This window comes from Sarcophilus harrisii, chromosome 4 (assembly GCF_902635505.1).
Source record: "Sarcophilus harrisii chromosome 4, mSarHar1.11, whole genome shotgun sequence".
NCBI lineage: Eukaryota > Metazoa > Chordata > Mammalia > Dasyuromorphia > Dasyuridae > Sarcophilus > Sarcophilus harrisii.
The window spans coordinates 441,242,802-441,266,600 of record NC_045429.1 but is presented as its reverse complement, the minus strand read 5'-3'; the positions used below and the strand labels follow the sequence as shown (position 1 = coordinate 441,266,600).

Here is a 23,799-nt window from a genome sequence, read left to right as displayed (position 1 = left end):
AGAGAGGTCTGGTCCCGCTGGCCTCCGGGCTCCTGCTGGCTCCCTCTCTATAACCTACAGACCGTGATCTGAGTGGGAGGGGGAGCTCCCGCCCCAGGGGTTCCCTCCAATGAGGGATGTCAGCCATGGGGTGTCCGAGCCCCCGGCTCAGCAGGGCGTCTTGCTGGAGAAACCTACAGATCCTTGTTTAGCTGATTATTACCATAGTAGGTCCTTTTCTTTTTGTAGCCACAGTAAAAAGGTGCGCCTGATTCCATCTGACAGCTTTGGAAACTGAGGGCTACAAGGGGATGAGTCAAAGGGCTGAGCCCTTCCTGGGGGGCAGCCGGGCCCTCCCCTCACCCCCCTCCCAACCAGGACAGCTCTCACCCAGGACTGCCCGTATCCCCATAACTACAGGATCCCAAGTCTCCAGACCCTGGGCCCGCATCCATTCTGGTGCCATATCTAGGGCAAAGGCTCCCAAACGCTCCGCCCGGGATCTCTGAACCAATCAGCTGGGCACAAGGAAGGGGTGGAAGCTTGCCACCGGGCCCGCCTGGCCTGCCCCGCTCTCACCCTGGGCCACAAGCATGAGGGAGGGGCTCTCCCTAGGGTGAGTGCCAAGGGCATACAAGATGGGAAATCGAGGCACATGCTCCCAGCAGCCGGAACCCCGGGAAGGGGAGGAAACAAAGGGAGAAAGAACTCCTGGAGAGCCAGAGGGAGAGGGGAGCCCAGGGCCAAGGGGGGTCTGCTTGAAAGCTGGCTCAGCCAAGGAGCCGGGGTCCCTCATGGGAAGAACGTGGGCCTCCTACCAGGAGGAGGGTCTGAACCTGAGATTCCTCTCAGATGGCGAGAGTAACCCGAGAGGCTGAAGAAAATGCTTGGGCGTCACTTTGATACGTACTTCAATATGGATCTTTGTGGACCAGACTTCCTGCCTCATCTCTCCCTCCTCAGCCCACTGTTTACTCCAAGTGACCTTCCTGCAGAGCAGACCTGACTGTTACTCCCCTGCTCAATGACTGTCAGTAGCTCCCTATCACCTCCAGGATCAGATGTGAAATCCTGCTCCCCCTCAAAGCCCTTCCTTTGCTTTAGTCTTAGCTTTACTCCCCTGGCATTCCGTCCTGTGGCCTCCGTCCTTGCTGCCAGCTCTGGCTCTCCTAAGTCCCAGCTAAGGTCCGCCCTGCTCCACAAGCCTTTCTGCACCCCCGGAAGCTAGTGCCCCGCTCTGCTCCACGTCTCCAGTTCCTTCTGCGGCTGCTGTCCCCGCGCTCTGGGAGCTGTGGGAGCTGGGGGGGCGGGGGAGGGGGGCAGGCCTTTTGACTTTCTACTTCCAGTGTTTGGCCTGAGGACAACAGGGAGATTGTGAGGATCAAGTGAGACACAGATGTAAAGTAGCGTGCTCCTCTAGAAAGCAAACGTTGGATGCGGCGCTGGGAGCCGAGGCCCTGAAAGTGTGTGTGTGTTGTGTGTGCCGAGGGGCGGGAGAGCGGGAAGGGGATGCAAAGAAGGCTTTCGGGTTCCCCAGATTGTCCTCGGCTAATTGCTTTGTCCAGCAGCCAGCCAGGGCCAAGTGGGTCACAGAACATACGGAAGTGCTATTTGGGGAAGCTCCTGTTCCCCAGAGGGGGTAACCGTAGGCCCCTTGTCCTAACTCCCTGGTCCAGTCACAAAGTACCACTCTGGGTTAATTTATGCTTGCAGTCAAAAAGGCCAAGAGAGAGAGGGATGGCAGAATGATGAGGGAGCACAGGGATGGCAGCTGCCCGCGTTCTATTCCCCAGAGGCGGCCCTAAGGAGGTGGGAAGTGTCCTGGAGGACGCTTGGAACTCTGCCCCAAAGCTGATTTTGACTGACCAGTTACTGATTCCGTCTAGCTGGCCACAGTCCATGCCTCCTATCCATCCTTCCTGGCGCCATTTGCATTGATGCTTTTGGCCCTTTCCCCATCTACCTCCTACTCTGGGAGCAGGACTTGATCCAAGTTATTCTTGGTTTGGGAAAGGAATGACAATGTATGGCCCTACCGTCCCATTCTCCAGACCGTGACCCCCCTGTAAGTGTTGTCTCTCTGTGGGAGTGTAAGCGGCTTTCACCTTTGTTTATGAGTCCCAGTATCTAGAATAATGCTCGATACCTAGTAGGCATTTAATTCTTTTCATTCAATAATTTGGGAGTCATAAAGAAAAGAGAAAGCAAAGTGTTTCCACTAGGAGAGAGGTTGGGGTAGGAGGAAGTAGAGCATAGGGTCATATGTTCTGTCACAGCCTTTATTGAGTGGGCTTTGCTCAATTTTTTTCTTTGCTCCAAAGAAGGAGACAATAGGTAAAAGTATAGTGGAAAGGTTTAAAAGATGTTTAAAAGCTTATAAATAAAAATTATTCATTGGGAAGAAATAAAATGTAAATTGAAGGGGAAAAGACATGTATTTACTGCTGTCTGTGACTTGATGTTGGAACAGGCAATATGTGCCTGGACACAAGCCCTGTGGGCTCTTTAACTTCTGGCTGAGCACATCCTTTCAATCCTTCCTTATGTGGCGTAATGAATAGAATCCTTGATTGGAGGATCTGAGTTCAAATCCTTCCTCAAGTACTCTCTGGCTATGATATCTGGGATTTGTCAATTAAACCTCTCCCCAAATTGGTTTAATTGTCTAATGGGGATAACGACAGCCTCCCAGTGGTTGTGAAGACCGAATGAAGTAATGTATGTCAAGTAACTCATATGAAACCTTCAGTGTCAGCTATTATTCCTACGGGAGAGAGGGCGATTTTAGCTCTCCCCAGAGAAGGTCTTTCCATATCTGGCGGCGCTCCTTGAGCCCCTTTCCCACAAGATACCAAAGGACACATGCTGGAGTCTCCTTCTAGCCCAGGAAGGGCTGAGAGCCAGTCTGGAGAGCTCGGCCTTCTTCCTGCTCTCTGCAGGCCACACATGCTAATAAGAGCTTTCCCAAACCAATCATCTCCAGGGCCCTGGAACGCTTTCCTGGAGAAGCTCCAACTAGGGGAGAGGTGGCTGCGCTCACTCAGGCCATTTCGGGAATCTTGTGTTTAGAGAATTATTGGCCAAGGTTTGGGAAGGGGGGAGAGGGCCCAGAAGGGCGGAATCGCGCTGGCCTTGAGCCACTGAGCAGAAGCTTGAAACGAATGAAGTCGGCTGCACCCCCTAACTGGCCACACTTCCTTCCCAAGATCCCGGGACACAGAGTCCTGTGTTGTGGAGTCGTTTTAGTTGTGTCTGACTCTCTGTGTCTCCATTCGGGGGTTTCTTGGCGGAGATACTGTAGTGGCCACTTCCTTCTCCAACTCATTTTATAGAAGAAACTGAGGCAAAAAGGGTGAAGTGATTTGTGCAGGGTCACACAGCCAGTCAGTGTCTGAGGCCTGATGCTCTCTGCACTGTGGTGCAAAAAGATGTTCCTAGTGGAAGCTTGGAAGACTTTTGACCTCACCCCAGATGCTGCTGGTCAGTCAGAGCTCCCCATTCTCTTGCTGCCACCTTGGACCTTGTCCTGTGGAACAACTCATCTTGGATGCCTCGGGGTTTCCTTTCTAGGGGAGCCCTGAGCATGTTCCAGACTATCTGTGGGGCTGCCACGGCTCTCCCTGCTCCATAGCTAACCTCTGCCCTTGTGCTTCCTCCTTGGAGCTCCTCCCTGCCTTGTTTTCCCACCTAGGGGAATCATGGAACATCAGGGCTGGAGGAAACCCCTGGAAGCCCCTTGTCCAGCCCCTCATCTTACACAGGAAGAGAGCGGGGCCCCGGGAAAGGGAAGGACCAGCCCGCAGTCTTGAGTTAGAGGGGGAGCTCTGCCCAGAGCCAGGCCTTCCAGAGCCCAGGCTTGCCACACCCTGCCAGGTCTGTTCCTAGGCCTCCACCTCGTGACGCTCTGGGCGCCGTCTCTCTGAAATCAGGACTAGTGTCTATTCAAAGTCCAACCTCAACCTCCCTCACTAGGAAGCTCTCCCTGCTTAACAGTGCTCCATGTCCCTTTCACATTTAAATATTTAGCACGGATCCACCCCATCTCCTTTACTTCAGAGACATTATCCTGAACATTTTTATCAGCACCCATTTTTTCCCCTTTAACTGGATCTGTCATAGTTATGAGGCTCTCCCAGCATGGAGACTATCTTCACCGACGTAGACTGGTCCCTGTTCTTAGTTTCATGGCTTCAGAGAGCTGCCAGCTGTCACTGGGAGGCTGTGACAGGGTCACCCAGCGAGGTCACCAGAGGACTCGAGTCACAGTCATTCTGACTCTGAAGCTGGCTTTCTCCACTGCGCCCACCTGCTCCAGGTGGGGCATAATTCTCAAGCTGCTTTTCTGCAGGAGCTGTGTCATGCTCTCCTCGGCCCCTCAGCAGCTTCCATGGTGTTCCTTCCCAGAGCTCCCCCCAGGTTCCAGGAAAGGTGCTCGTTAATGTGACCCTTTCAATGGTGATGGTATTAATGAAGCATTTTTGTTTCAGGGGAAACAACTAAGAATCTTCATTCATAGGGAGTCTGGAGCTGGAGATAAAAACGACTCTCCAGTCATTCTATTTCCAGGCTATCCCATGTTCCCCCAGTCTGGGGGAAGTGCAGGACTGGGGAGGAAGGGCCCACTATCTTCCATAATGCAGCCTTCTCTCTGCCCAACGGAGCCAATGTCAACCGGTAGCAAGGAAGAGAAAAGCCGGTCTGTGAGAAACCTAAGGGACTTTGAGTTTGGTGGAGATACAGGGCTCTACCTGGGGGGGTCCCCTGCCCGCCAGCAGACTAGATGTGCCCAACATGGGGAGTGAGCCCAGAGCTCCCCCAAATGACGCCTGGAGCATCTGACAGACCCGCGGCCGGGCCGAGGCCATCGCTCTACCGGGGAAATGGGGAGATCTTCAGGACCAGCCACTTGACTCCCTCTACTTTGAGACCTTTGTTTTTCTATCACCTTCATTTTGGAGTCTGTCCCTCTCCCTTCCACACTCTGTCCACTCAAAGTGGGATCTCTGCATCAGGGAATAACAGTGGAAAATAAGGCCGAAAAGCATGATTGGCGGCAAATCAACCAAATCTGACGTGTGTCTGCAGCGCTCCACGCCCCTAAGCCCTCACCTCAAAGCCAGGCAGGCAAGCTTTTCTTTTACTACACGAGTATGATGGAGGTGCTTTGCCTGAGCTCCCACGTATAACCTATATCAAATCACTTCCATTCTCAGTGGGGGGTAGGGGGAAGGGAAAAAATCTGGAACTCAAAAGTTCCTGGCCCTGGAGATGATTGGTTTGGGAAAGCTCTTATTAGCATGTGTGGCCTGCAGAGAGCAGGAAGAAGGCCGAGCTCTCCAGACTGGCTCTCATGGGATGCAGCCCTCCCGGGGTTTACCTACAAGGCTGGATCACAATTGATTAGGTCCTGATCCAAATATCCTAGGACCAAGTGCCCTGATTGGACGCTCTGACCCCAATTTGCTACCAAAGTGATTTATTTGATTGTGGTACTTCCCTACTCAAAAACTTCCAGTGGCTCCCTATTGCTTCTAGGTTAAAATCAAAGCTGTTGTGTGACTCTGGGCAAGTCATTTATCGTCAATTTCCTTAAAAAAAACACCAAAATCTCAAAGCTGCTTAAGATTTTAGCGCCTCAGCCTCTCCTCCCAGCCTCCCTGGACACTGTGGTCCTCAGCCGATCAGTCCCTCATCAGGCCAGCCAAGCCCACGGAGCGCAGCCATTCTGACAGCAGACACAGTCCTCCAGAGCCGCAGGTCTCCCCCTCTATGGAGGAAGGAGGGAGGCACATTTTCATGCCCTTCTCCGGCTCTGTGGGTTAGGAAGGCTATTTTGGAAGCTGTGTGGAGGAGGGATTGATGAGGGGGAGAGGAGAGGCTACACAGGGTCTCCCCTCACTCTGTTGGCTGCGGGCTGCCCTTTCAGGGGGATCGGTGGAGGGAGGCAGGCTCCAGGCCAGTTAGATTCCCTCGGTTCACTGGGAGGAGAAGGGGGTCTGCTGAGAAGGCCTGTGGGAAAGGGCTTCAGCTCAGCCACCCCAGCCCAGGAGATGGCAGGCCGAGCTAGCTGTGTAGGGCAGGAACCTTAGCCATGTGGTCATGCTCTATTTCCTCTGTGAAACCAGCCATGAAAAACCCAAGGGCCCTACAGATAAAATTAACTCTTGGCTTCCTACAAGTCGGTACATCCCCATCTTCCTGAGGAGGGAGGCCCCCTGGGAAAAGGGGCAGGCAGGAAGGAAAGTGCCCCTTGGTCTGACTTTCTGTTTGGCGTTCTGGCTGTCCGCGATGCTGAGGCCGCGGGGCTGCTTCGGAAGGAGACCCTGACCCCCTAAGCCCCTGTCTTCAACAGGTCGCTGCCTGGCAATGCCAGCCGAGGCTCCCTCCTCCAGGAAGGCCTTCATCACTCCTAACCTAACTTGATCGCCCAGTTTCTAGCCTGGTCCTCCCGCTGGACTCATTTGGAGAGTAACAATGACTTCAACTCTACAGCTCTTTAAGGTCCTCAAAACCCATTTCTTAAAATAACACCGTGAAATACCCAGAACCAAGAATCACCATCTTTGTGGTTCAGAGGTCGCTTTGCCCAAGAGCACAGAGATCAGAGGCCAGAAGCAATTTTAGCAAAGAACAACTTTGTATTAAGAGCCTACCATGTGTCAAGCCCTGGGCTGAGGGCTGGGAACACCATGTGGTCAAAAACCGTCCCGGGCCATAAGTTTATATCCTAATGGGGGGATGACGTGTATATGAAGAAATACATGCGGCACACGTAGCAAGTAGTTGAAAAGAGTTAAATGCAGAACTTTCCTAAAGCCAAGTTGGATACTCTTCAGTACACTCCTGTCTCCATGGGAACTGCTATAAATTTCAGCCTAGATTTCTATTTTTTCTTTATGACTCAGTTTGGGCTCACCTATTTATCCCCGGGGACCAGGATGATCCCTCGGCTTGTACATGTACCCAAAGAATCGAGCATAGGCACTTTGTGGTAGCTTCTCAGTGCTGGGTAGAATAACGGGAAGAGCACTGGGCTTGAAGGTCATAGAATCTGGGCTTGAGAAGCTGTGTGACCTGCTGCAAGCCTCGTTTCCTCAGCTATAAAATGGTAATAGTCATTTGCAGCCATGTTGTCCATTAGCTAGACTGCTGAGCTTGGAATCAGATAGACCAGAGTTCAAATACCGCCTCGACACTCACTACTGTGTGACACTGGGCAAGCTACTCATCCCTGTTTCCCTCAGTTTCCTCATCTATCAAACAAGCTAGAGAGGCAAATGGCAAGCATTCTAATGTCTCTGCCAAGAAAACCCCAAAGGGGTCACAAAGAATCAGACATTTCTGAAAAATAGCAATCTATCTGTCACTCTATAAAGATTTGTTCCTCAGAGAGACACTTGACTACAACTCAAGAGTTTTAGAAATAAGCCCGTGTGTATGGGTTTCAGTTCTGTGGCTCCTGAGCCCCCATCAGTGTATTTCATAGAAACAATTTGCCATCAGAATTAAAGAACTTTTAGAAAAGGTTATTTACTACAAAATTTATGCTTTCAATAACATGCATATTATATGTAAGTATATTATACACTATAATTTCTATATATTGAATATGTATATAATATATAACTATTTATTGTATACATATTCAATATATAGAAATTATAGTATATATATATATATATATATGATAAAGGGAGAGAGCAGTAGGGGAAGAGACAGACAGAGAGAGAGAGAGAGAGAGAGAATAATATCTGAAGTTATGTCCATTTGTAGAGGAAGGAGCCCTGACTCACTAGTCAGAAGACTTGGGGTATTGTTTTTGATCACTTCCTAGCCAGAAGGCCGTGGACACATCATGTGACTTCTCCAAACTTCAGACTCCATAAAGCTGAGATCATAATCCTAACACTATCTTGTCACAGGTGTTTTGCAAAAGTCTAAAGAGATAATGTGCACTAATGGTTATTTTTTGGAAACTCTGAAAATTCCTCCGGAATTCTGATGATTCCTAGTCTAAGAGGTAATCGAGATGGTATATAAAGAGTCACCTCGGAGTCAGAAAAGGTTGGGTACAAGCCGGTACCTCTAACATGTACTTCACTGACTGGGTGATACTGGGCAAGTCACTTAACCTACCTCTCAGTGTCTAGGAAACTCTCTAACATTACTGATTGTAGAGCAGGTGGTAGTGAAGTTTCCTCACTGGGAATTCCCTACATGATGAAATCACAGCTACAGTTCTCTTCCCCCACCCCCAAAAAGGATGAAGTAAAGGTGGCTTTGGGTTTCCAAGGCACCATTGCTATAATTGCTTGTGGTTAGACCAGCCTACTCTTAAGAGAAGAGGCTTTTGGGTCCCCTCCCCCTGCCAGCACAGGTGGCTCCTTGCTTTGGTTGGTAGGAGACACTGCAGGAAGTGCCCTCCCCCACCTTTCTTTTCCCCCGGCCCACCCGACCCCCTCTCTCAGCTCCCAAGCACACATGGCTCCTATCTCTGGTCAGCCCTGGAGAGGATGGAGATACTGCCAGAAGCGCACCCCCCCCCCCCACGTCCTACCTTATTGCTGAGTAAAGGGCGATGTGGTTGGCGTGACCGCTCACCCCGCCATTGTCGAAGGTCACCACCTGTGGAGAAAGCCAGACCGGAGTCAGGTGGGCAGGGCAGCTGAAGGGGAAGGGGAGACACCTGCTTCACTCTACTTTACCAGGAATTGCCGGGGATGTGGGTGGCCAGGGCCAGTCAGGGTGCTGAGGTCGATGGGGGCCAGTTTTGGGGTTCCACGAATGGGAGTGGGGGTGACCAGGATGGAATGGGGGCTAAATGCTTCTCACAGATACTGTGCTGACCACTGGGCCTCAGGACAGGAAGCAGTTGTGTTGGGGGGAGAAGGGACTTGGGAAAAGGTCATTTTTACCCTCTAGGAGGGGAATGAAAACCACACCCTTTCTTTGAAGACAGCCATAATGACTGTACACTGCTGGGTCTGTGAGCTAAGGGCCAGGAATAGCCTCCCCTTCCCACCCAGAGACCATCAGCACCAGCTTTTAAGGAATCCAAATGCCTTGGGTACACTCAGGCAGGACATGGGTCCCCTTTGGGGAGGATTCAGGAGGTGCCTCAGTGGGCTGGGCCCCGGCTGCAGGGAATGAAGAATTGGGATTATCCGTGCCCCCCAGGGCTGCTCCCAGAACTCATCCCTGCCTGTAGAGTGGTGGCCATCACTCTACTGCCTCCTTATGTCCTCATTCCTGTAAATATTGTCTAATATTTCTGTTCCCAACAGCAGATTACTATGATCAATCCGTACTCATCATTGCAAGTCACAGGGTTCTGGGGACAGAGATAAAAATGAGACTGCCCCTGCCCCCAAGGAGCTTAGAGCCTGTTGGAAGAGAGCACCCTACATTAAGGGGATACAAAGTCAATGCTAAGGATACAAAGTCAAAGTCCTGAGACAGGGGCGAAGGCCAACGAGATGGGCAGGAGAGGAAGGAAATAACTCCTTATTGGGTACCTACTGCGTGCTTCAGGCACAGAAGATGACACTGGAACTGAGACTCATAAACACCAAGAGCCTAATATATGCAGGGGACAATGGAGGAGATGAATGCGAATCAGACAGACAGCTAGCCACGCCAATGCCCAACACAAGCTAGAAAATGATGTCTGCTTCAGGTGGGTGGCCACAGAGCCTAGAGATACTGCAGGGGGAGCAAGGGTGACCAGGGAGAGCTTCCAGGACCTCAGAGCCAGGAGGAAGGGGGGGAGCCAGGGGCTCATCTGGGCTATTCTGAGCCGGTCAAAGCCTGAAGGACAATCCCCACTACAACTCCAGGAGCGGGCATCCAGATAATGCCTCAATAATTCAATTCAATTCAATTAAAATCAGGTGTTAAATTATACAAAATGAAAAAAAAGTTACCAAAAAATGCAAATGCCAAATAAATCACAAATGTGTACAATCTAATGAACGGAGCCACCCTGTTTCCAGCCTCTTCTGATTTGTTTTTTTCCCATAGACTTTTCCTGGTCCTTATCATACCTCTTTATAACGCAGTTGTGGGCATAACATACACGTACACGCACGATGTACATTTTCCCAATTCTGCTTTGTTCACTCTGTGTCTAACCGCGTGCACTGGCCCCTGTTGCCTGGTATTCTCCTTCCTTCCCCACTCTGGACTGCATCGGGACCTTCGCTGGTACAGAGAACTCCCAGCGAGGAAAGGCTCTTCGCCAATGCAGGTCACCACTTGCTTGCACTCTGGAGTCCTGGAGAGTTGCTTGGATGTGACCAGGACCACCCGGCCAGTATGTAACAGAGGCGGGTTTTCTGATTTTGAGGCTGGCTCTCTAGTTAACTTTGCCAAAAATTCCCAGGAGCCTTTTGCGTTCTTAAATAATTGATGGTCCCCCAGAGCCGTTCTTTATGTTGGTCACACCTACTGATATTTACCGGATTATCAAGAAAATAGTTCTGATGTGGAATCCTTTCTGAAAGGATCTCGGGTAACCCTGGGATCACCCGGCCACACTCTGAGACTCCCCATACCATACTCTTTTGTCTCCATTCCTTACTGTTTGCACACATCTATTTTTTCATCTCTTTAAAATCTTTGTAATAATCCCCGACACGTCTGTAGCACTTCAAGCGCTTTATGGAATGATCTCACGAGCAGCTCTCTCCATCCTCCAAGGAAATGTTAGTTACTGTTATTGCAGTTTTGTAGATGAAGAAACAGAGACTGAGAGATCAAGTGAAGAGATCAAGCTGATTCTCCCAGCTTTGAACTCAGGTCTTGTTGGATTTCAAGTCTACTTTTCTTGTGCGCGCGTACACACACACACACATATACTCTCACACATACCCACAGACACACTCACACACACACACTCACACACACACACACACTCCCATGCAAACATTCTCTTGAGAAGCTCCTTATATTGAAGCAACATGGACAAAGCAGTTTAAGGTCCAAGAAGTGCTCTCTCTGCCTCTTCTGAATCAAGAAGGCTCCCCTCTCTGATGGAAGCTCTCTCTGAGGCCGGAGGTACGATGAAATCAGTGGAGTCAGAAGGCCTGTGGGCTCCTCCTGGAGAGGAGGCTCCCATGACAGAACTGGCAAGAGGAGCAAAGCCCTGTTAATGCCAGTGTGTCTACAACACAACTCTTCCTTGCCTCCTTCCCCATTCTTCCAAGCTTCTCTACTTGTGTCAAAGGCCCCGCCATTCTTCAGATGGACTAGGATCCTCCTCCTCATCCCCCCCCCCCCTTCCTACCATTGGAGGCTAGTCTCTGGCCTAGACTATTGCAATGACCTTTCAACTGGTCTCCTTGCCTCAAGTCTTTACTCAAGGATACAACATAAACTCCTTGATTGGTTCTTAAAGAACTCAGCAATCTTGCCTCAGCCTAATAATTTGTTTCTCCCCTTCCTGATCTCTCTGGTTTGGCAAGACTCCTCTCCCTTTCTCATATGGGGCCCTCTGCCAGATGCTGACTTCCATGCCCTCTTGGCCCTTCATGCCTGGACTGCACTCCCTTTTCCTTAAGACCTTACAGAACTCCTCTACTTCTTCAGGATGTAGCTCAAGCGTCACCTCCATTTTTTCATCCTTGTCATTCAAAAAATGTTTATATACCATAGCCTTAGCATGGAGCCTTACACACAGTAGATACTTATTAAATGTTTGTTGAATTATGATGGTATAGACAATAGATGATGTCAGAGGGGTGGGAATGAAAAGGATAAATATGAGACATGGGAAGAATATCTTGAAGGGCTTCACATCAGCCTTCACACTCTGTCTCTGTCTCTTTCTCTCTCTGTCTCTGTCTCTCTCTCTCTATCTCTGTCTCTCTGTCTCTCTCTGTCTCTCTGTCTCTCTCTCTCTCATCTCCCCAGTAGAAAGTAAACTCCCTTGAGGACCCATGATTTTCGTGCTTGATCTTTGTATCCAGCATTTGGAGACTTTTTTTTTTAAATAAATGCTTTTTGGATTATCTTTAAACATATCTCTTCCTGATTGTTTTAATTTTTTTGCAACTAAAATTTATCTTTTTCTACTTCCCACCTGCTCCACCCATTGAAAGAAGAGCAAAGAAAAGAAAAGCTCTTAAAACAAATGTTTATAGACAAGTAAAACTTGTTGGATTGCTTATGGATTATATTTCCCAAGGTCACGTAAGCAGTAAAACGTAGAGCTAGGATTCTGATCCAAATTCCTTTTTGACAAATGCAGCATTTTGTCTCCTGCGCGAGCCCTCTGCTTTCTCAGGTCTTTCTCAGGTAGATGGGCTGAATCATGCTTTAGTCTGGCTCGGTGAAACACCTCTCTCTGCCTTACTAGGAACCTCTGCCTAAGCCCAAGGTAAGCCTGGCTTCTGGAATCCCGCCCCATCCCAAGCCAACTCTACGGCCCTGCCTCGCCCTTGCCTCCTGGAAACATACAATACATTTAACTGAAATGTTCAGAAGAAATCTTCATTCACGTTGAAGGTTTTGCCACCTTTAGAGAGTGTCTCCATGGGCTACCTTCATCTACCTGCACAGCCTTGTCTATCTCCTCTATTAGAACAATATGGCCTAGGAGCCCAGAGGAAGGAGATGGGAGTTCAAGTCTTGACTCTGCCATTAATCTAGTGTATGACCTTTGAAAAGTCACTTTAGCCATTTGGACAAGCAATGATGGAGTATTTTGAAAAAGAAGCAAGTGCTAATAGAACATGTGTGGTGAGGGGCTGGCCGACAAGTCCATTCCTGGAAGCCTTCCTAGAGCCTCTGATGTAATTTCCCACAGAGAAGAGATTGAGAAGCCCATGTGGAGGGACAGTGGGTGATGGAAGGTTGTGAAAATCCACAGGAGAGGCTCCGAGCCCGTGTAGACGCTCTGTAAGCAGCTCCGGTCTAGTCCCATGGGGCCCGGTACAGGAGAGGCTCTGAGCCTGTGTAGACACTCTGTAAGCAGCTCTGGTCTAGCCCCATGGGGCCCGGTACAGGAGAGGCTCTGAGCCCGTGTAGACGCTCTGTAAGCAGTTCTGGTCTAGCCCCATGGGGCCTGGTACAGGAGAGGCTCTGAGCCTCTGTAGACGCTCTGTAAGCAGTTCTGGTCTAGCCCTATGGGACCTGGTACAGGAGAGGCTCTGAGCCCGTGTAGACGCTCTGTAAGCAGCTCTGGTCTAGCCCCACGGAGCATGGTACAGGAGAGGCTCTGAGCCCGTGTAGACGCTCTGTAAGCAGTTCTGGTCTAGCCCCATGGGGCCTGGTACAGGAGAGGCTCTGAGCCCGTGTAGACGCTCTGTAAGCAGCTCTGGTCTAGCCCCACGGAGCATGGTACAGGAGAGGCTCTGAGCCCGTGTAGACGCTCTGTAAGCAGCTCCGGTCTAGCCCCATGGGGCCCAGTACAGGAGAGGCTCTGAGCCTCTGTAGACGCTCTGTAAGCAGCTCTGGTCTAGCCCCATGGGGCCCAGTACAGGAGAGGCTCTGAGCCCATGTAGATGCTCTGTAAGCAGCTCTGGTCTAGCCCCACGGAGCATGGTACAGGAGAGGCTCTGAGCCCGTGTAGACGCTCTGTAAGCAGCTCGGTCTAGCCCATGGGGCCCAGTACAGGAGAGGCTCTGAGCCTCTGTAAGGGCCTCTGAAGCGTTCTGGTCTAGCCCCGGGGCCCTGGTAAGGAAGGCTCGGCCCGGTGCCTCTGTGCAGCTCGGTCCCGCCCCCCGGGGGGTCAGGGGGCTCGGCCCGTGTGGGGCTCTGTAAGCAGCCTTTGGCGCCCCCGGGGCATGGTACAGGAGGCTCTGAGCCCGTGTAGACGCTCTGTAAGCAGTTCTGGTCTAGCCCCATGGGGCCTGGTACAGGAGAGGCTCTGAGCCTCTGTAGACGCTCTGTAAGCAGTTCTGGTCTAGCCCCATGGGACCTGGTACAGGAGAGGCTCTGAGCCCGTGTAGACGCTCTGTAAGCAGCTCTGGTCTAGCCCCACGGAGCATGGTACAGGAGAGGCTCTGAGCCCGTGTAGACGCTCTGTAAGCAGTTCTGGTCTAGCCCCATGGGGCCTGGTACAGGAGAGGCTCTGAGCCCGTGTAGACGCTCTGTAAGCAGCTCTGGTCTAGCCCCACGGAGCATGGTACAGGAGAGGCTCTGAGCCCGTGTAGACGCTCTGTAAGCAGCTCCAGTCTAGCCCCATGGGGCCCAGTACAGGAGAGGCTCTGAGCCTGGGTAGACGCTCTGTAAGCAGCTCTGGTCTAGCCCCATGGGGCCCAGTACAGGAGAGGCTCTGAGCCCATGTAGATGCTCTGTAAGCAGCTCTGGTCTAGCCCCACGGAGCACGGCGTCTGCCACAGCTGCAGACCTGTAATAGCCGGCCAGGGTCTCTCGGAGGAGGCTCCTCTCCCTGGGTTAGACTGTGATGTAGGGAGAGGGGACAGATCGGGGGAGAAGCCTCCAACCCTCTTGCCATCTGAGACCCACATGGGGCCTCAGGAAGAGGGCCCTGTGTCCTTTGCCTGCCTCAACATGGGCTCCTTCATTTAGGGAAAGGAAGCTGGGGGAGGCTACAAGGAAGGGCAGGAGAGCAAGCCGGTCTGGAGTCCGGGAGTCCGGGAGCGGTCCGTGGTGGGCCCTGATCCGGGGAGAGTGAGAACAGAGCTCATCTAGCTTTCTGCTGCCTCTGGAGGTGGCCACTGAACAAAGTCTGAGCTTAGTTCCCCAGAGATTAGGGTGGAAGAGGGGACAGTGAGCCCTTCCAGTGCTGGGGAGGGGGGGAGATGTTACACTTCTGTTTTTGTTTTTTAAAATTATATTAATTAGTCAAATAAAACTGGGGCATTACTCACTAGGGGATAACAGTGGGAGGAACCAGAATGGGGGCTCAAGCTGATGGTATTAAGGAAAGACTCCCGACCCTTTTGGGGTATCCCCCAGAATCCCATGTGGGAGGTGCCTCAGGTCAGAGAGCACACTCCTCATATAAGCAGGATACACTTCCTGAATCCTGATTCCACACAGTGATCCTGGGTGCAGGCCAGGAAAGGCGGCGAGGAGCGGTATGAGTGCGCCCAATTTACAGTTAGAAAGGACATTAGCACATGTTTTAAAAAATCCTATTTAATCTTCAAGCTGTGCTGGGAAAGGGACAGGTCCCGTAGCCTAGCTTTTGGTCTCCTTATTTTACAAAGATTGACAAAACTGCATTTTGGTCACTTAACCTGAGGGAAGTGACTCGGCCAGGACTCACGTCTCGGGCCTGGTCACCTGCCTTTTGTTTTGTTTTCCTTTGCAGTTTAAGTTTATTTATCACAGATGGGCATTTTCCTCCCTCCTCCATGTAGCGTTTGGCTCAGTGATCTCCATGACCCTGCAATTCTCCGAGGAAACACCGCAAGCCCTCTCAGCACCCCCAGCTCTCGGACACTGAGCACCCTTTCTTTAGCCACTTGGTGACGGCTTTCACCTTATGGCTTCCCTAATGATTCTGGGCGTTAGATCTGACATCGGCTTCATGCCCCGTCAGTGCCCTGTGATTTACGCGGTGCCTCTCGGTCCCCACACGGCTGTCGGATTGGAGCAGGGTCAGCTGTCTGGCCCTCTTCTCGGTGGTTCTGGGCTTCCCGAGGGCAGGTGTGATGCTGGGATAAGTGACCCCGGGATCCCCGGGGAGGAGAGGAGGACACTGGGACTTAGCCTGGGATGACTCTCTTGCTCAGACCAGGAGGTCACACTCTACAGCCAAATGAAGTCGAGTGAGGGCAGGACCTTTCCAGGGCAGACCAAATGAGTGTTGGGCTTTATGGATTCCCATCAGGGTCTGCAGCGAGGGGCAGAGTTCTTCATCACTTGCTCGGCAAGATCCCGGGCAGGAGGTGCAAAGGGCAGATCGGACATGTTCCCGGGCCTCCGGGAGCTCTGACCCAGCCACACCAGGCCCCAGGGAAGAGCAATATTCCATCACATGTGCATCGGAGCCCCACGGAACCGGGCTCTGTGCCACCGGAGGTGAAAATCAACCCTGTTTCGGCCCTCCAGGAAGGGATGCGAGCTGGACTGGGCGGGCAAGGTCACCCCCAAACCCACAGCTTTTCCCTCTGGATTTGGGGGCAGTGGGGGCTCACGGTGGACAACCAGACTGAGCCTGGCTCCAACATCACCTCTGTCTCCTCCCCTAACTACCGGCTCGTAGTGAGGAGAGCACTGTGTGAATGTGGGCTAAGTAACCCTCCTTAGTATCTCACTGACCTCACTGGCTCTGGGGGAAATCCTGGGGACATCTGCTTTTGGCAGAACACTGCAGGCAGTGGGAGGGGGACACGCAGTCGGGGAGCAGTTAATAGACAGTCAGAAAGCCCTGAGTGCAAATCCCACCTCTGACACCTCTCTGAGTCCTGATTTTCTCATCTATAAAATGGGCATAACAGTGCCTTGATATTTGGCTCATAGGACTATTTTGAGGCTCAAACAAGACAGTGTTAGAGACTGTCTGACATGTTCTGAGAGGCCGTTGTAGACATATTAGTCACCACAACTGTACTGAGCTGTGATTAGTGCCCAGGCTCATGTAACCAGTGAGGAAAAAGGTAACGCATCGGGAACCCTTCTGCTATAGTAGCGTCCACTAAGAGCCAGGGAACGGACAGAGGGATCCGATCTCTGCCTGAAAGCAAGAAGCAGCAGTCAGTGAAAAGCCACAAAACTGACTGACGGCTGGTGCTCTGTGGCGTTCCTCTCCCAACAGTCCTGGGACGATCAACGTGATCATCTCCATTTTGCAGCTGAGGGAACTGAAGGGCCAAGAAGGTGCCTGGGCTAGTAGAATGGCAGAGCCAGGTCTGCTGGCTCCAAGTTCAGGGATCCCAGATTCAAAACACACCCCACATGGGTGAACATGGGCTTTGTCAGCTGGGGTTACGTTACCAGGTCAATGTGGTTATCCTTGATGTGCCTCAGGAGAAGGGTAGCCAAGAGCTCTGTGTTCCACTGAACATTCGGGTCATCTGGGAGATGTCTGAAAGAGAGAAGCACAGGAGAGTGAGTGGAGTCCTGGGGAGTCCTTGCTGAGGCCCTTTGGAAGCCCCCTCTTCATCTATCACTGTGGTGAAGAGGTGGCTAGACCACCAAAGATCACCCTAGAGTAGGTTGGGAGATACTCCCAAGCCGGGCAGCCTTTCAGCATGGCGGTCTGGGGTCTCGTCGAAGAGCCCACCCAAGGTCACTGAGTGAAGCTCAGTGTCAGAAAACCGGCCAATCGGAAGAAGGCCAGAGATTGACCCGGAAGAAGGCCAGAGATTGACCCTATGTCATCACTGGTAGGAACTCTCAAATAGGGAAGCTCCTCCATCAACACAGATCACCACCTTCTCTGCGACCTCGCACCTTGAGAGTCATGTACAACATAAGATGCTGAGTGAGGGGTCATGGAGTCAGTATTCTCCAGTATAGCACCCAGGGGGGGGTCTTTCCACACATACAACATGTCTCCTCCCACATGTACAACATCAGTCTCCTTCCACCTGTATAACATCTGTCTCATTCCATACGTACATCAGTCTCCTTCCATATGTACAACATCTGTCTCCTTCCACATGTACAACATCTGTCTCATTCCACACGTACATCTGTCTCCTCCCACATGTACATCTGTCTCATTCCACCTGTATAACATCTGTCTCATTCCATACATACATCAGTCTCCTTCCATATGTACAACATCTGTCTCCTCTCTCAGTGTAACATTTGTCTCTTCCCACATGTGCAACATCTGTCTCCTTCCACCTGTACATCTATCTCCTCCCACATGTACATCTGTCTCTTTCCACATATACATCAGTCTCCTCCCACATGTACAACATCTATCTGCTTCCACGAGTGGCACAGAATGACTTGCCCACTGCCACACAGCTAGGGACCCAAATCAAGGTCTCCCCAGTTCCAAGCCTGGCTGTCTCGTCCCCAAACCCCCCAGCACTAATGGGGGGGTGACCCCCCCATAAGAGAGCTGCCGGCTCGGAGGGCTCCCCCGATGAGACCGCAGCTTGCTAATGCATGGCAGAAGAACTCTCAGCCCAGCCTGGTTTTGCACAGGTTCTGAGATCATGGAGTCAGAGGTGTCAAGAGTGATGGATGCCCAGAGGTCATCTAGCAGAATCTGGCCGCGAGGGCAGGGTGGGATGGAACCTCAAACGCGGGCCTGGAATTCCCAAGCCAGCCCTCCTCCTGCTGCCCCCCACTGCCCTGCCTAATGAGGAGCTTCCAGCCTAGCTGTAGGGACTTGAAACTCCTCCAGCTCAGCCTTCAGTGGCAGCAGAACCGGGCACTAGACTTTGGTTTTACAGGCTCTGGGACATCAGCGTGGGCTCTACTTCAAGGATGCTGGCCCTGGAAGGACAAGGGGATTCAGAGGCAGAGAAGATGGGGAGGAGAGTTCAAGTAAGATAAATATCATGAGCAAAATCCTGTGGTCCAGTGGAGGCTCTCCTTTCCCCACTTGGTTTCCCTTGCAGTCAGGAGCCATCATCATTATGGTCTTTGAAAGAGGTTCCAGAAGACAGGGTTTCACTCTGGCTTGACAATGGATTGGCCATGGTGGATGACGGTGGAGAGAAAAGATTTAACAATCAGTGAGATTATGAACTACAGTGAGAATAGTACCTACTCAAGTTTGGGAGGACTGGCGGGGTAAGGGGGAAGAGATGATCAGTTTTGTATAACAAAGCTTCTTTTTTTCTCTTAAATTTTCTTTCTTTATGTTATACAGATATATATTTTTACATATTTCCATGACTCATATTGGGAGAGAAAAATGAGAACAAGAGGGAAAAACCACGAAAAAAAAAAACAGAAGAAAAAAAAAAAGGTGAAAACATTATGTTTTGATTCACAATCAGACTCCAGAGTACTCTCTTGGGATGCAGATGAAATTTTCCACACTAAGTTTATTAGAACTGCTTTGGATCACTGAATGGTTGAGAACAGTTAAGTCTATCATAGTTGCTCACCACACAAATTTGCTCTTGCTGTGTAGAGTGTTTTTTCTGGTTCTGCTCATTTTACTCAGCATCACTTCATGTAAATCTTTCCAGGCTTTTCTGAAATCAGCTTGTTCATCATTTCTTATAGAACAATAATATTCCATTACTTTCGTCTATCACAACTTATCCAGCCATTCCCCAATTGCTGGGCATCTACTCATTTTCCAATGCTTTGCTACCACAAAAGGGTAGCTGCCTACCTTTTCTTCTCAATCCTCCTATATCATCCCTCCTGGGGGATTTCCCTTCCCCATCCTCCTTTGCTCCAGCCTTTGGGGAGAAGTGACACGTATATAGACAAATCCTAGACAATTTGTTCTCCTGATCCCATGTCTTCAATCATTCTTCCCCTTTCTCCTAATTTCAACCTCCTCATTTCCACTGGCACCTTTCCTGCTGCCTACAAACAAGCCCAAATATCTCCCATCCTTAAATAAAAACAAAAAGGGCTGCCACAAACATTTGTGCCTTTTCCCTTTTTTATGATCTCTTTGGGATACAGACTCAGTAGAGTCACTGATGGATCAAAAGGTATGGACAATTTTATAGCTTTTGGAGTATAATTCCAAATTGTATAGAAAAATTTCTTAAACTGTGGGTTGTGACCCCATATGGGGTTGCATAACTGAATGTGGGGAACATGAAGTTATGATTTGTTATCAGTAAATGTTTGCTTTGGATACTTATTTTCTATGCCTATATGCCAGGGGTCACGTAAAAATTTCTCTGGAGAAAAGGAGTCATGAATGGAAAAAGGTTAAGAAACCTTGGTATATAGAACTTAGATTTTTCAGTTCTGAAGGGAAATTATCTAAGTGAAGATATCCAGTAGACAACGAGCCATAAAGTCCGAGTGCCACACGAGATTAGGACTGGCCATAGATATCTGAGAATCATCTATATGGAGATGATGATTGAACTTATGAAGGGTGATAAGATTCCCCAAGAAAGAGAAAAGATTATAGTCCTGAACCTGAAGGACTCCTCTACTCAGGGGCTGGGAGAGAGGTGGTGAAATTTTAAAGTAGACTTAAAATGATTGTTCAGACAGGTAGGAGGAGAGCCAGGAGACACCAGTGTCAAGGAAGCTCGGGGACAGGAAGAGTAGGTGTCAAAAGCAGCCGAGGTCAAGGAGTAGTTTATAGATGAGGAAAAGGCTACTAGATCTAGATGTTAGGACCTCGTTGGTAATCTGGAAGGGAACACTTTCCATCTAGTGATAGGGTTAGAGTCCTAATTATAAGGCTCTAAAAAGAAGGTAGTAGGTGATAAGGAATCAGGAGCAGTAAGAATAGGTGACTCTGGGAGCTTGGTGGTAAAAGGGAGGAGAGACATAACTTGAGAAATGGTGGTTCAAAGGAGAGGATTTTTTGTTTTGTTTTGTTTTTAAAGAGTGAGGGATATTTGGGCTTGTTTGTAGGCTGCAGGGAAGGTGCCAATGGAAATGAAGAAGTTGAAATTAGGAGAAAGGGGAAGAATGATTGAAGACATGGGATGGGGAGAACAAATTGTCTAGGATTTGTCTACACAAGTGTCACTTCTCCCCGGAGCTGAAGCAAAGGATGATGGGGAAGGGAGAGCTATAGAGAGTGTTGAGGTTTTAAAAAGGAAGATAAATGAATAGTTTTGATATTCAAAACCAGGAGGTGGAGGTCATTTACTGGGAGAGGGACAGAAAGGATGATATAGGGGGATTGAGAAGAAAAAAGAGAAGAGAAAAAAAAATGGAGCATTTAATCCTTTTTGTCCTTTTTGTCCTTTCCACTCTTCTATATGTGTTTATCTCCTTCTTCCCTACTCTGCTGATCTTGGTCTTCCTCCTCTTCTAACAAAATGAGACCTTTCTACGTGACCCTGCCCACCTGGCTTTCCTATATTTTTCCTCAATACCTTTAATACATAATAAAAATATATTTTGCTGAATATACATTTCATAGCTGCTGAATTTATCCAATCAAGCATTCCTCTTTTTGTTCTCCATTTAAAGACTTGATGTATTTAATCTTTTCATTCTATCACAGGGCTTGGTGCTGGAGGAGTGCCTTAGCAATAACTTCATGGCAGAGAGGAGCTTGAAAGCAGGAGAGGGCAGACATCTGGCCAGATGTCACACAAGGAGTCAAGTTTCAGATCCAGGTGTTCTAACACTGTCTCCCCTCTTACTGTTAATCTTTCCCTCCTTAAAAAGATGTGCCAGAATCGAATTAAATTGTTTGTTACTTTCTTGTGGCTTTTGATATCTTTTTCTGTTAGAGATCCCCAGCCACAAAAAAGTATTGAATTACCTGATGGAGATAAAGGGGTTAGGGTTAGTTTCCAGTGGAATTCATCCACCATTCTGGTCTCCTTCCCTCCTGGAAGCTGTTCTCTTGTATTGTACAGCTTGGCCGGAACGCTTGAGATGGCTGCTCACTCGACCTATTTCCAACATCAGCAGCACTTTCCCTGTTGAAGACCCAGTTGGTGTTTTTCGCACAGATGGTCCCTCTGGCCGATAGCAGTGATGGAGTTTGGAGAGGCAGAAAGTTCAGCAATGGGGAACAGAACGTGGTGCTGGTGGGACAGGGACACTAAGAAGAAGGCTTTTTGCTACAGAGTCATTCACTGGCCTGGGAGCCAGGAGATTTGACTGATAGGTTGACTTACTTCCTAGCTGAAAGCCCTTGGGCAGTCATTGTCCCAGCCCCTTCAGGCCTCATTTTTCTCCCTGGAAGATGAGGGAGTTGGACTAGATGATTTTTTTCTGAATCATTTGTTTTCCCTCTGGCTCTTTAGCTCTGAACTGTGAGATGTGAGGAACTCAATTAAGTGCTTACTCTTTGCCAGGTAGGTACCATATGAGGTACTGAGGATCTCTTAAGAAAGATGAAAAAAAAAAAAAAAGGTTTTTCTCATAAGTAGCTGAACTTCCACTGGGGTGGGACTTTGAGAGAGGAAGCAACACATACATAGATAAGTAAATATAAAATACGGGCACCCAGGTAGATTGAAATCCCAAAGCAGATCCTCCGGGTCAATTCTTGACCACATCTCCCCACAAATTTAGCATTGCACATTCACCCAATATGCTGGTTATCTTCCTTTATGTCTCCTGTCCTCTTGAGGCTACCAGTAGAACACTCAGACTGTCTACCTATGAGCCTGCATCCTCCCTCCATGATCAGCTGGTCTCACTTGCCTTTAAAAAATTTCTGTGATGTTGTCCCTCTTGGCAGTCCTTGTTCAAAATTTCTCACTGGGTCCCCCTTTCATCTCGCTCACACCCACCATGCATCTTTCTTTTGCTTTTGGAATAACAATCATTTTTAATTCTTCTGCGTTTCTAATGTTCCATGACTTACAGCCATAGGATACTGATGGCCTACTGACATTGAGAAGATGGATCTTTTTTCCCCAGGAAAGTTTGAAGTCATTAAAAAAGCTTTAATATTGTTATAGTTGTTCATTCTTCAATTTCTTTCTTTTTTTTTTATAATAGCTTTTTATTTTTAAAACACATGCAAAGATAGTTTTCAACATTAACTCTTGCAAAATCTTGTGTTCCAAGTTTTTCTCCCACTTTCCCCCCACCCTCTCCCCTGGACAGCAAGTAATCCACTATATGTTAAACATATACAATTCTTCTATACATATTTCCATATTTAACTTGGTACACAAGAAAAATCTGATCAAAAAGGGGAAAAATGAGGGGGAAAAAAGCAAGCAAACAATAACAAAAAGGAGAAAAAACTATTTGTGACCACATTCAATCCTGACAGTCCTCTTTCTGAATGCAGATGGCTCTCTCCATCAGAAGTCCATTGGAAGTGGCCTAAATCATTCTTCAATTTCAAAGAGGACCGATGACATCACGGGGTGATGACTTGCAAATGAATTGGATTTAAGTGAAGCAGAATTGCACAAAATCATCAATCTCATTCTCTCTTCCAGAGACATTAAAGTCCAGTAGCAAAAGTTAGGATGATTGGCCCAGAATGCAGTAGATGACCTTGATGTCTTCAATTACACAACAGACCCTCCTAATGAAAAACTAAACAGCTTCTTTCCACCCTGTGCTCTACTTCGTTATTGGGACAGCTATTGCAAAGAGCTTTAAAATTTTGTAAGGGCAGTCCAGACTGTTTTCCTCTTCTTGGGATCAACTCATTATCCATCTGTTACTATCATTCCCAAATTCTAAAGGCTATTCTATAAAGACTATTCATCTAACTTCATGTCATCATCTATGCAGTCTATTTTTGATCCAGTTGATTTTTCCTATGGGAATGGTTAAACCTAAATCTTTTGAATAGTGATGAATCTCTTCCAGGAGATTCTTCAGTGTTTCAGGGCTTCATGAATAATGTCATCAGCAAAGAACAGCATCTGGAAGCGCTTACCATCCATCAAGAGGAATTACTTTCTCTGGCTTGTTCTTCTTGACCAGTGCTACAACATAGTTTGCTAAGGCCGAAGGGTCTCCATCACATTTGGTACAGGAAGCATGACGGAAGGTGGAGGCTGATCATGTTCTTGTGAAACTGTGGTCAGGCCCTGGCCCTGGCATTGGAGGCATCAATATGTCAGGTAGTAGTGGAGGAGGAAGCCCAGGTAGTAGAGGTAAGAAAAAGACCAGGCTCGGTAGAGCAATTCCATCAACTACTAGAGGATCATTCCCAAGATCAAACTGACAAAGGTTGCCAAAATCCTCTTTTAACATTTCTATTTGAAGCTCAGTCTTTGTCTCCTCCCCTACTTCAGCTCCAACTCTGACTGCATCCTCTGCTTTTACTATGGCCTTTACTCTTGCCTCTTCTCC

At 49.1% G+C, this 23,799-nt stretch overlaps 1 protein-coding gene across 6 annotated transcripts in view; it reads right to left on the bottom strand.

The window, feature by feature from the left end:
- Window positions 1–23,799, bottom strand: part of PIGL (phosphatidylinositol glycan anchor biosynthesis class L) — a 126,186-nt gene that overhangs the window by 7,374 nt on the left and 95,013 nt on the right. For 5 of the 6 annotated variants that reach the window (XM_031967858.1, XM_031967860.1, XM_031967862.1 and 2 more), the window contains exons 3-4: window positions 16,888–16,978; window positions 8,537–8,604 (exon numbers count right to left, since the gene is read on the bottom strand). In XM_031967858.1, the coding sequence (XP_031823718.1) occupies window positions 8,537–8,604; window positions 16,888–16,978 (159 nt within the window). Of the gene's footprint in view, window positions 1–588; window positions 969–8,536; window positions 8,605–16,887; window positions 16,979–23,799 lie in introns of those variants that run through there. The other variant, XM_031967863.1, reaches the window with a different exon arrangement.